Here is a 13182-nt window from a genome sequence, read left to right as displayed (position 1 = left end):
CTGATTTGAAGTGGATTTAACAGGTGACATCAATAAGGGATCATTGCTTTAACCTGGATTCACCTGGTCAGTCTGTCATGGAAAGAGCAGGTGTTCTTAATGTTTTGTATACTCAGTGTATATCCTCCCTCCCTCCCTCCTCCCCTCTCCCTCCCTCCCTCTCTCCCTCCCTCCCTTGCCATGTCATTGACATAGAGGCTTATGATAAACCAGAGGAGATAAAGTTATCAGAGGAAGGGAGCTTAAGGACTGAACAACACAAACTGTATACACACGCATACACTCTCACATATCTTTATCCCCATGTCTAAGCCTTCAAGTCAGGTAGGAACTGGGTCATCAGAGCTCCCACAATGCAGTAGCGTGTGTCTGTCCAACCAACATTTAAGTGAACCACCTCTTAATAGTTTAAAAAGGTACATTTGAATAGAAATGTAAAAGCAACAGGACAATACTGTACAATAGGCCTACCCTGACAAAATGTACATAAACATGACTGTTTATATATATACACATACAATGTTATTAGCCCTCAGGCTTTAAGAAGGTAAACACTTCCCAGTATGTATTGTATTTCTTAAAACTGTGGGCTTTAAGTTCGTCAGTTTCTGCTTTGTACTTATACATCGGACACAATATTTCCAAAGAGAATTTTGAGCATGAAGCATAAGATGGAAAATAGTACACCCCTAGCTTCATTAACTGGTGTTTCACCCTTTGGCTGAAATAGCTTCATCTTGCTGATTCTTGTAACTCTCTATCAGTCTCTTACATCGACTAGGAGGAATTTCCCCCCACTTTTCTTTACAGTACTGCTTCAACTGTGTCATGTTTGAAGGCCTTTCTTGCATGCATAGCCAGGATTCAAGTACCCCCCCACAGCATAGCCAGGATTCAAGTACCCCCCACAGCATAGCCAGGATTCAAGTACCCCCACAGCATAGCCAGGATTCAAGTACCCCCACAGCATAGCCAGGATTCAAGTACCCCCACAGCATAGCCAGGATTCAAGTCCCCCCCACAGCAGAGACAGGATTCAAGTCCCCCCACAGCATAGCCAGGATTCAAGTCCCCCCACAGCATAGCCAGGATTCAAGTCTCCCCGCAGCATAGCCAGGATTCAAGTCCCCCCCACAGCCAGGATTCAAGTCCCCCCACAGCCAGGATTCAAGTCCCCCCACAGCCAGGATTCAAGTCCCCCCACAGCCAGGATTCAAGTCCCCCCCACAGCACAGCCAGGATTCAAGTCCCCCCCACAGCACAGCCGGGATTCAAGTCCCCCCCCACAGGATTCAAGTCCCCCCCACAGCATAGCCAGGATTCAAGTCCCCCCACAGCATAGCCAGGATTCAAGTCTCCCCGCAGCATAGCCAGGATTCAAGTCCCCCCCCCCCCACAGCATAGCCAGGATTCAAGTCCCCCCCACAGCCAGGATTCAAGTCCCCCCACAGCCAGGATTCAAGTCCCCCCACAGCCAGGATTCAAGTCCCCCCACAGCCAGGATTCAAGTCCCCCCACAGCATAGACAGTATTCAAGTCCCCCCACAGCCAGGAGTCAAGTCCCCCCCACAGCATAGCCAGGATTCAAGTCCCCCCCCCCCACAGCATAGTCAGGATTCAAGTCCCCCCCACAGCATAGTCAGGATTCAAGTCCCCCCCCACAGCATAGTCAGGATTCAAGTCCCCCCCACAGCATAGCCAGGATTCAAGCCCCCCCCCACAGGACTCAAGTCCCCCCCACAGCATAGCCAGGATTCAAGTCCCCCCCACAGGATTCAAGTCCCCCCCACAGCATAGCCAGGATTCAAGCCCCCCCCCACAGGACTCAAGTCCCCCCCACAGCATAGCCAGGATTCAAGCCCCCCCCACAGGATTCAAGTCCCCCCCACAGCATAGCCAGGATTCAAGTCCCCCCCACAGCATAGACAGTATTCAAGTCCCCCCACAGCCAGGATTCAAGTCCCCCCCCACAGCATAGCCAGGATTCAAGTCCACCCCACAGCATTGACAGGATTCAAGTCCCCCCACAGCATAGCCAGGATTCAAGTCCCCCCCACAGCATAGCCAGGATTCAAGCCCCCCCCACAGCATAGCCAGGATTCAAGCCCCCCCCCCCCCCCCCACAGGATTCAAGTCCCCCCACAGCATTGACAGCATTGAGATGTGGGCTTTGACTGCCATTTCTAACCCTCCATTTCTTATTTTTGAGCCATTCTATTGTAGCTTTGCTTGTGTGTTTTTGGATCATTGTCCTGTTGCAAGATCGATGTTCGTTTCAGCTTCAGCTTTTTGACAAAAGGCCTCACATTCTCCTCAAGAATTCTCTGGTACAATATAGAATTCATGGTTGATTTAATGATGGCAAGTTGGCCAGGCCCTGAGGCAGCCAAGTAGCCCCAAACCATAATTCTACCGCCTCCATGCTTTACGGTTGTTATGAGGTTCTTCAGTTCAAATGCAGTGTTTTGTTTTTACGCCAAACATGGCATCTGGTATTTCGGCCACACAACTCCACCTTTGACTCATCTGTCCAGAGCACATTGTTCCAGTAGTTTTGGTCTTTTAGCCAGGAGTTGTCTGGGAAACGAAGGCTTCTTCCTTCCTGACCTCCCAATGTAGGCCAAGTTTGTATTGTCTCTTTCTGACAGTTGACTCATGCACTTTGACATTGTTTGTGAAAAGAGAGGCCTGTAGATCCCTGGATGTTACCCAGGGGTTCTTAGAGAGCATTTTTCGGTCAGCTCTTAGGCTGAATTTGGTGGGACGACCTGTCCTATAGGTAGATTGTCAGTGGTCTGGAATTTTTCTCAATTTGTAGCTGATCCGTCGGACAGTGGAACGATGTACTTCGAATTGCTTGGAAATGGATTTGTAACCCCATCCCAGAATCATGGGCATCAATAATATTTTCTTCTGAGAGCCTCAGATATATATGTTGATCTTGGCATGATGTGTTACCAAACACCCAGATGGTTAAGACCAAACTAGACAAAGTTTCTAATCTTTATGGAAGGCTAGACCCTCCCAAGGTTCTCTCTAATGATGTTCTAATCTTTATGGAACGCTGGACCCTCCCAAGATTCTCTCTAATGATGTTCTAAACTTTATGGAACGCTGGACCCTCCAAAGGTTCTCTCTAATGATGTTCTAATCTTTATGGAAGGCTGGACCCTCCCAAGGTTCTCTCTAATGATGTTCTAATCTTTATGGAACGCTGGACCCTCCCAAGGTTCTCTCTAATGATGTTCTAATCTTTATGGAAGGCTGGACCCTCCCAAGATTCTCTCTAATGATGTTCTAATCTTTATGGAACGCTGGACCCTCCCAAGGTTCTCTCTAATGATGTTCTAATCTTTATGGAAGGCTGGACCCTCCCAAGGTTCTCTCTAATGATGTTCTAATCTTTATGGAAGGCTGGACCCTCCCAAGGTTCTCTCTAATGATGTTCTAATCTTTATGGAACGCTGGACCCTCCCAAGGTTCTCTCTAATGATGTTCTAATCTTTGTCACCTGTTTTGGTGCACCTGATTCCAATTTGAGCCACGTTATGTGATGGTAAAGGTAGGGGTGTACTAACTTTTTCCACATAAGAAAATATTATTTATTTTAATTGCATAACATTTTTGTAGTACAATTTTTGGGGGGGTTATTTGTTCAATTGGGTTACCTTTATCAATGAATGTGGTTTGAGTTTAGCTCAAATATACATGTGGTCAAATATGAGGGTGTACTTACTTTATCACATAACTGTAGATCTCATAGCGAATGAAGCAGTAACAAGTTGACAGAAACTGACATTCACAGATGTACGTAAGTATTCACAGTATAGACAGAGGAATAGCAGGGCAGAATGTACAGTATGTATGTATTTCCAGTAGTGTAAATCTCTCCAGTGGAAGAGCAGGACAGTTTGTGTAAGGTCCTCCAGTGGAAGAGCAGGACAGTTTGTGTAAGGCCCTCCAGTGGAAGAGCAGGACAGTTTGTGTAAGGCCCTCCAGTGGAAGAGCAGGACAGTTTGTGTAAGGCCCTCCAGTGGAAGAGCAGGACAGTTTGTGTAAGTCCCTCCAGTGGAAGAGCAGGACAGTTTGTGTAAGGTCCTCCAGTGGAAGAGCAGGACAGTTTGTGTAAGGCCCTCCAGTGGAAGAGCAGGACAGTTTGTGTAAGGTCCTCCAGTGGAAGAGCAGGACAGTTTGTGTAAGGCCCTCCAGTGGAAGAGCAGGACAGTTTGTGTAAGGCCCTCCAGTGGAAGAGCAGGACAGTTTGTGTAAGGTCCTCCAGTGGAAGAGCAGGACAGTTTGTGTAAGGCCCTCCAGTGGAAGAGCAGGACAGTTTGTGTAAGTCCTTCCAGTGGAAGAGCAGGACAGTTTGTGTAAGGTCCTCCAGTGGAAGAGCAGGACAGTTTGTGTAAGGCCCTCCAGGGGAAGAGCAGGACAGTTTGTGTAAGTCCCTCCAGTGGAAGAGCAGGACAGTTTGTGTAAGGTCCTCCAGTGGAAGAGCAGGACAGTTTGTGTAAGGTCCTCCAGTGGAAGAGCAGGACAGTTTGTGAAAGGTCCTCCAGTGGAAGAGCAGGACAGTTTGTCTGAGGGCTCCTGGGAACAGTATTTCAAAAGTAGAAAGAAAGCACATACACGCTCTCTTAGACTCCATAAACAGTTGGACACAATCCCATTGCAGCGTTCTCCTCGTGTTTTCTCCAGTCCTCTTGGCCCGCTGGTAGGGACGGGACTTCTCTCATGAGCCCTCAGCCAACGGCCTCAATCCTATTCCACCTCTTCCTGTAACGTCACGACAATCCTACGTCCCGTCCCACGGTGACGTCAGCAGGTCTCCCACGGTGCCGCCGGTGTGTCGGTTCGGGCTGTCGTCACGGCGACAGGCGCGGTCGGAAGGTTCTAGGTCGTATCATCATAGAGGTCTTCCTGAGAGAGTAGTAGTCTGAGTCTTTCCAGCTGTACCATACTACACCGTCAGGACCCAGCAGGGTCTTGGCTTTAGATGAGTACCGTCCACCCTGGAACACACACACACACACACACACACACACACACACACACACACACACACACACACACACACACACACACACACACACACACACACACAGAGAGAGAGAAATAAATAGACTACCACATCTGATGCAAATAACCTTACTTTTGTTTTGGCTGCAATTTGTGTGTGTACAGTGCATTCAGAAAGTATTCAGACGCTTTGACTTTTTCCCTACTTTGTTACGTTACAGCCTTATTCTAAAATGAATTAAATAGTTTTTTCCCCCCTCATCAATCTACACACAATACCCCTTAATGACAAAGCAAAAATAGTTTTTTTTAGAAATTATTGCAAATGTACAGTGAGGGAAAAAAGTATTTGATCCCCTGCTGATTTTGTACGTTTGCCCACTGACAAAGAAATTATCAGTCTGTAATTTTAATGGTAGGTTTATTTGAACAGTGAGAGACAGAATATCAACAAAAAAATCCAGAAAAACGCATGTCAAAAATTTTATAAATTGATTTGCATTTTAATGAGGGAAATAAGTATTTGACCCCTCTGCAAAACATGACTTAGTACTTGGTGGCAAAACCCTTGTTGGCAATCACAGAGGTCAGATGTTTCTTGTAGTTGGCCACCAGGTTTGCACACATCTCAGGAGAGATTTTGTCCCACTCCTCTTTGCAGATCTTCTTCAAGTCATTAAGGTTTCGAGACTGACATTTGGCAACTCGAACCTTCAGCTCCCTCCACAGATTTTCTATGGGATTAAGGTCTGGAGACTGGCTAGGCCACTCCAGGACCTTAATGTGCTTTTTCTTGAGCCACTCCTTTGTTGCCTTGGCCGTGTGTTTTGGGTCATTGTCATGCTGGAATACCCATCCACGACCCATTTTCAATACCCTGGCTGAGGGAAGGAGGTTTTCACCCAAGATTTGACGGTACATGGCCCCGTCCATCGTCCCTTTGATGCGGTGAAGTTGTCCTGTCCCCTTAGCAGAAAAACACCCCCAAAGCATAATGTTTCCACCGCCATGTTTGACGGTGGGGATGGTTTCTTGGGGTCATAGGCAGCATTCCTCCTCCTCCAAACACGGCAAGTTGAGTTGATGCCAAAGAACTCCATTTTGGTCTCATCTGACCACAACATGTTCACCCAGTTGTCCTCTGAATCATTCAGATGTTCATTGGCAAACTTCAGACGGGCATGTATATGTGCTTTCTTGAGCAGGGGGACCTTGCGGGCGCTGCAGGATTTCAGTCCTTCACGGCGTAGTGTGTTACCAATTGTTTTCTTGGTGACTATGGTCCCAGCTGCCTTGAGATCATTGACAAGATCCTCCTGTGTAGTTCTGGGCTGATTCCTCACCATTCTCATGATCATTGCAACTCCACGAGGTGAGATCTTGCATGGAGCCCTAGGCCAAGGGAGTTTGACAGTTCTTTTGTGTTTCTTCCATTTGCGAATAATCGCACCAACTGTTGTCACCTTCTCACCAAGCTGCTTGGCAATGGTCTTGTAGCCCATTCCAGCCTTGTGTTGATCTACAATCTTGTCCCTGACATCCTTGGAGAGCTCTTTGGTCTTGGCCATGGTGGAGAGTTTGGAATCTGATTGATTGATTGCTTCTGTGGACAGGTGTCTTTTATACAGGTAAGAAACTGAGATTAGGAGCACTCCCTTTAAGAGTGTGCTCCTAATCTCAGCTCGTTACCTGTATGAAAGACACCTGGGAGCCAGAAATCTTTCTGATTGAGAGGGGGTCAAATACTTATTTCCCTCATTAAAATGCAAATCAATTTATAACGTTTTTGACATGCGTTTTTCTGGATTTTTTTGTTGTTATTCTGTCTCTCACTGTTCAAATAAACCTACCATTAAAATTATAGACTGATCATTTCTTTGTCAGTGGGCAAACGTACAAAATCAGCAGGGGATCAAATACTTTTTTCCCTCACTGTATAAAAATAAAAACTATTACAGAAATATTACATTTATATACAGTTGAAGTCAGAAGTTTCCATACAGTTGAAGTCGGAAGTTTACATACAGTTGAAGTCGGAAGTTTACATACATCTTAGCCAAATAAATTTAAACTCCGTTTTTCACAATTCCTGACATTTAATCCTAGTAAAAATTCCCTGTCTTAGGTCAGTTAGGATCACCACTTTATTTTAAGAATGTGAAATGTCAGAATAATAGTAGAGAGAATGATTTATTTCAGCTTTTATTTATTTCATCACATTCCCAGTGGGTCAGAAGTTTACATACACTCAATTAGTATTTGGTAGCATTGCCTTTACATTGTTTAACTTGGGTCAAACTTTTTGGGTAGCCTTCCACAAGCTTACCACAATAAGTTGTGTAAATTTTGGCCCATTCCTCCTGACAGAGCTGGTATAACTGAGTCAGGTTTGTAGGCATCCTTGCTCGCACAAGCTTTTTCAGTTCTGCCCACAAATGTTCTATGGGATTGAGGTCTGGGCTTTGTGATGGCCATCCTAATACTTTAACTTTGTTGTCCTTAAGCCATTTTGCCACAACTTTGGAAGTATGCTTGGGTTCATTGTCCATTTGAAAGTCCCATTTGCCACCAAGCTTTAACTTCCTGACTGATGTCTTGAGATGTTGCTTCAATATATCCACATAATTTTCCTGCCTCATGATGCCATCTATTTTGTGAAGTGCACCAGTCCGCCCTGCAGCAAAGCACCCCCACAACATGATGCTGCCACCCCCGTGCTTCACGGTTGGGATGGTGTTCTTCGGCTTGCAAGCCTCCCCCTTTTTCCTCCAAACATAACGATGGTCATTATGGCCAAACAGTTATGTTTTTGTTTCATAATTTCTCCAAAAAGTATGATCTTTGTCCCCATGTGCAGTTGCAAACCGTAGTCTGTCTTTTTTATGGCGGTTTTGGAGCAGTGGTTTCTTCCTTGCTGAGCCGCCTTTCAGGTTATGTCGATATAGGACTCGTTTTACTGTGGATATAGATACTTTTGTACCTGTTTCCTCCAGAATCTTCACAAGGTCCTTTGCTGTTGTTCTGGGATTGATTTGCACTTTTCGCACCAAAGTACGCTCATCTCTAGGAGACAGAACACATCTCCTTCCTGAGCGGTATGACGGCTGCATGGTCCCATGGTGTTTATACTTGCATACTATTGTTTGCACAGACGAACGTGGTACCTTCAGGCGTCTGGAAATTGCTCCCAAGGATGAACCAGACTTGTGGAGGTTTACGATTTTTTTTCTGAGGTCTTGGCTGATTTCTTTTGATTTTCCCATGAAGTCAAACAAAGAGGCACTGAGTTTGAAGGTAGGCCTTGAAATACATCCACAGGTACACCTCCAATTGACTCAAATTATGTCAATTAGCCTATCAGAAGCTTCTAAATCCATGACATATTTTCTGGAATTTTCCAAGCTGTTGAAAGGCACAGTCAACTTAGTCTGTGTAAACTTTTGACCCACTGGAATTGTGATACAGTGAATTATTAGTGAAATAATCTGTCTGTAAACAATTGTTGGAAAAAGTACTTGTGTCATGCACAACGTAGATGTCCTAACCGACTTGACAAAACTATAGCTTGTTAACAAGAAATTTGTGGAGTGGTTGAAAAACGAGTTTTAATGACACCAACCTAAGTGTATGTAAACTTCAGACTTCAACTGTAAGTATTACATCAGTATTTGCTATGAGACTCAAAATTGAGCTCAGCTGCATCCCATTTCCATTGATCATCCCTGAGATGTTTCTACAACTTGATTGGAGTCCACCTGTGGTAAATTCAATTGATTGGACATGATTTGGAAATGCACACCTGTCTATATAAGGTCCCACAGTTGATAGGGCATGTCAGAGCAAAAACCAAGCCATGAGGATGAAGGAATTGTCCGTATAACGCCGAGACAGGATTATGTTGCGGCACTGAAGGCCCCCAAGAATACAGTGGCCTCCATCATTCTTAAACGGAAGAAGTTTGGAACCACCAAGACTCTTCCTAGAGCTGGCAAACTGAGCAGTCAGGGGAGATGGGCCTTGGTCACTCTAACAGAGCTCCAGAGTTCCTCTGTGGAGATGGAAGAACATTCCAGAAGGACAACCATCTCTGCAGCACTCCACCAATTTTAATTTATTTTATTGAACCTTTATTTAACTAAGCAAGTCGGTTGAGAACAAATTCTTATTTACAAACCCTAACTACGCTATGCCAATTGTGCACCGGCCTATGGGACTCCCAATCATGGCCAGTTGTGATACAGCCTGGAATCGAACCAGGGTCTGTAGTGATGCCTCTAGCACTGAGATGCAGTGCCTTAGACCGCTGCGCCACTCGGGAGCCCATAAAGTGGCCAGATGGAAGCCACTCCTCAGTAAAAAGGCGCATTACAGCCCACTTGGAGTTTTGCCAAAAGGCACCTAAAGGACTCTCAGACTATGAGAAACAAGATGCTCTGGTCTGATGAAACCAAGATTGAACTCTTTGGCCTGAATGCCAACCTGGAGGAAACTGACACCATCCCTACAGTGAAACATGGTGGGGACAGCTTCATGCTGTGGAGATGTTTTTCAGCGTCAGGGACTGGGAGATTTCTCAGGATCGAGGGAAATATGAATGGAGCAAAGTACAGAGAGAAAACCTGCTCCAGAGCGCTCAGGACCTCAGACTGTGGCGAAGGTTCACCTTCCAGCAGGACAATGACCCTGAGCACACAGCCAAGACAAGGCAGGAGTGGCTTCCCGACAAGTCTCTGAATGTCCTTGAGTAGCAGAGCCAGAGCCCGGACTTCAACCTGATCGAACATCTCTGGAGAGACCTAAAAATAACCTCACAGAGCTTGAGAGGATCTGCATAGAAGAATGGGAGAAACTCCCCAAATACAGGTGTGTCAAGTTTGTAGCGTCATACCCAAGAAGAATCGAGGCTGTAATCGCTGCCAAAGGTGCTTCAACAAAGTACTGAGTAAAGGGCCTGAATACTTATGTAAATGTGATTTCAGTTTTTTAAACATTTGCAAAAAATTTAAAAATAACAAACTTTTTTTGCTTTGTAATTATGGGGTATTGTGTGTAGATCGTTTTTTTCTCTCAATGTAAATCCATTTTAGAATAAGGCTGTAACGTAACAAAATGTGGAAAAAGTCAAGCGGCCTGAATTCTTTCTGTGTGTGTGTGCTACCTTGTAGTAGACTCCATTGAGGTTGGCATAGAAACACTGGTGGTACCACCAGCCAGCGTGTGAGATCTCAGCACAGATATCCCCCGTGTCTGGAGTACTGAAGTCCTGTTTATCATGGTACCAGCTGAACGAGTCCTCTACTGTCCCACTGTAGCCTGACACATGCAGGCGGTAGTGGTTCTCCTCATCTTCAATACTACACACACACACAGGAGAGTGTTAACACGCTCACACATGCAGGCAGGTAGTGGTTCTCCTCATCTTCAATACTACACACACACACAGGAGAGTGTTAACACGCTCACACATGCAGGCAGGTAGTGGTTCTCCTCATCTTCAATACTACACACACACACAGGAGAGTGTTAACACGCTCACACATGCAGGCAGGTAGGATAACATGTGTGTGTGTTTTACTATACCTGAAGCTCTGGTAGAAGGCATGTTTGTGGTGATGTGTCCAGTCCTCCAGGTCTATCCTGAGGCTGTAGTCTCCCTGGGTGGACAGGTGGTGAATGTGTTCGTTCCCCAACCAGTACTCAGACCTACAGGGGAGTCAGAGTTCTATTACATGGGAGTCGGAGTTCTATTGCAGGGGAGTCGGAGTTCTATTGCAGGGGAGTCGGAGTTCTATTACAGGGGAGTCAGAGTTCTATTACAGGGGAGTCAGAAATCTATTACAGGGGAGTCAGAGTTCTATTGCAGGGGAGTCGGAGTTCTATTGCAGGGGAGTCGGAGTTCTATTACAGGGGAGTCAGAGTTCTATTGCAGGGGAGTCGGGGTTCTATTACAGGGGAGTCAGAGTTCTATTACAGGGGAGTCAGGGTTCTATTACAGGGGAGTCAGAGTTCTATTACAGGGGAGTCAGAGTTCTATTACAGGGGAGTCAGAGTTCTATTACAGGGGAGTCAGAGTTCTTTTGCAGGGGAGTCAGAGTTCTATTACAGGGGAGTCGGGGTTCTATTCCAGGGGAGTCAGAGTTCTATTACAGGGGAGTCGGAGTTCTATTACAGGGGAGTCAGAAATCTATTACAGGGGAGTCAGAGTTCTATTGCAGGGGAGTCGGAGTTCTATTGCAGGGGAGTCGGAGTTCTATTACAGGGGAGTCGGGGTTCTATTACAGGGGAGTCAGAGTTCTATTACAGGGGAGTCAGGGTTCTATTACAGGGGAGTCAGAGTTCTATTACAGGGGAGTCAGAGTTCTATTACAGGGGAGTCAGAGTTCTATTACAGGGGAGTCAGAGTTCTTTTGCAGGGGAGTCAGAGTTCTATTACAGGGGAGTCGGGGTTCTATTCCAGGGGAGTCAGAGTTCTATTACAGGGGAGTCGGAGTTCTATTACAGGGGAGTCGGAGTTCTATTACAGGGGAGTCGGAGTTCTATTACAGGGGAGTCGGAGTTCTATTACAGGGGAGTCGGAGTTCTATTACAGGGGAGTCGGAGTTCTATTACAGGGGAGTCGGAGTTCTATTACAGGGGAGTCGGAGTTCTATTACAGGGGAGTCGGAGTTCTATTACAGGTGGAGTCGGAGTTCTATTACAGGGGAGTCGGAGTTCTATTACAGGGGAGTCGGAGTTCTATTACAGGGGAGTCGGAGTTCTATTACAGGGGAGTCGGAGTTCTATTACAGGGGAGTCGGAGTTCTATTACAGGGGAGTCGGGGTTCTATTGCAGGGGAGTCGGAGTTCTATTGCAGGGGAGTCGGGGTTCTATTCCAGGGGAGTCGGGGTTCTATTGCAGGGGAGTCGGGGTTCTATTACAGGGGAGTCGGAGTTCTATTCCAGGGGAGTCGGAGTTCTATTCCAGGGGAGTCGGAGTTCTATTCCAGGGGAGTCGGAGTTCTATTCCAGGGGAGTCGGAGTTCTATTGCAGGGGAGTCGGGGTTCTATTACAGGGGAGTCGGGGTTCTATTCCAGGGGAGTCGGAGTTCTATTCCAGGGGAGTCGGAGTTCTATTCCAGGGGAGTCGGAGTTCTATTCCAGGGGAGTCGGAGTTCTATTGCAGGGGAGTCGGGGTTCTATTGCAGGGGAGTCGGGGTTCTATTGCAGGGGAGTCGGGGTTCTATTACAGGGGAGTCGGGGTTCTATTACAGGGGAGTCGGAGTTCTATTACAGGGGAGTCGGAGTTCTATTGCAGGGGAGTCGGGGTTCTATTGCAGGGGAGTCGGGGTTCTATTGCAGGGGAGTCGGGGTTCTATTACAGGGGAGTCGGGGTTCTATTGCAGGGGAGTCGTGGTTCTATTGCAGGGGAGTCAGAGTTCTATTACAGGGGAGTCAGAGTTCTATTACAGGGGAGTCAGAGTTCTATTACAGGGGAGTCGTGGTTCTATTGCAGGGGAGTCGGAGTTCTATTCCAGGGGAGTCGGAGTTCTATTACAGGGGAGTCGGAGTTCTATTACAGGGGAGTCAGAGTTCTATTCCAGGGGAGTCAGAGTTCTATTCCAGGGGAGTCAGAGTTCTATTACAGGGGAGTCAGAGTTCTATTACAGGGGAGTCGTGGTTCTATTGCAGGGGAGTCGGGGTTCTATTACAGGGGAGTCGGAGTTCTATTCCAGGGGAGTCAGAGTTCTATTCCAGGGGAGTCAGAGTTCTATTACAGGGGAGTCAGAGTTCTATTGCAGGGGAGTCGTGGTTCTATTACAGGGGAGTCGGGGTTCTATTACAGGGGAGTCGGAGTTCTATTGCAGGGGAGTCGGAGTTCTATTGCAGGGGAGTCGGGGTTCTATTACAGGGGAGTCGGAGTTCTATTGCAGGGGAGTCGGAGTTCTATTGCAGGGGAGTCGGAGTTCTATTGCAGGGGAGTCGTGGTTCTATTACAGGGGAGTCGGGGTTCTATTACAGGGGAGTCGGAGTTCTATTGCAGGGGACTCGGGGTTCTATTGCAGGGGAGTCGTGGTTCTATTGCAGGGGAGTCGGAGTTCTATTACAGGGGAGTCGGAGTTCTATTACAGGGGAGTCGGAGTTCTATTACAGGGGAGTCGGGGTTCTATTACAGGGGAGTCGGAG

The 13182-nt window shown here is 46.8% G+C and overlaps 1 protein-coding gene across 1 annotated transcript in view; it reads right to left on the bottom strand.

The window, feature by feature from the left end:
* Positions 1-4754: 4754 nt before the first annotated feature.
* LOC139563748 (angiopoietin-related protein 7) overlaps positions 4755-13182 on the bottom strand; it is a 51359-nt gene continuing 42931 nt past the window's right edge. Inside the window, exons 6-8 of the mRNA XM_071382657.1 lie at positions 10600-10722; positions 10178-10373; positions 4755-5012 (exon numbers count right to left, since the gene is read on the bottom strand). Of these exons, the coding sequence (XP_071238758.1) occupies positions 4866-5012; positions 10178-10373; positions 10600-10722 (466 nt within the window). The 3' untranslated portion in view covers positions 4755-4865. The remainder of the gene's footprint in view (positions 5013-10177; positions 10374-10599; positions 10723-13182) is intronic.

Source organism: Salvelinus alpinus, chromosome 34, assembly GCF_045679555.1.
Source record: "Salvelinus alpinus chromosome 34, SLU_Salpinus.1, whole genome shotgun sequence".
In the NCBI taxonomy this organism is placed as follows: Eukaryota; Metazoa; Chordata; class Actinopteri; order Salmoniformes; family Salmonidae; genus Salvelinus; species Salvelinus alpinus.
The sequence above is the reverse complement of the archived record's forward strand: the minus strand, read 5'-3'. Positions and strand labels throughout refer to the sequence as shown.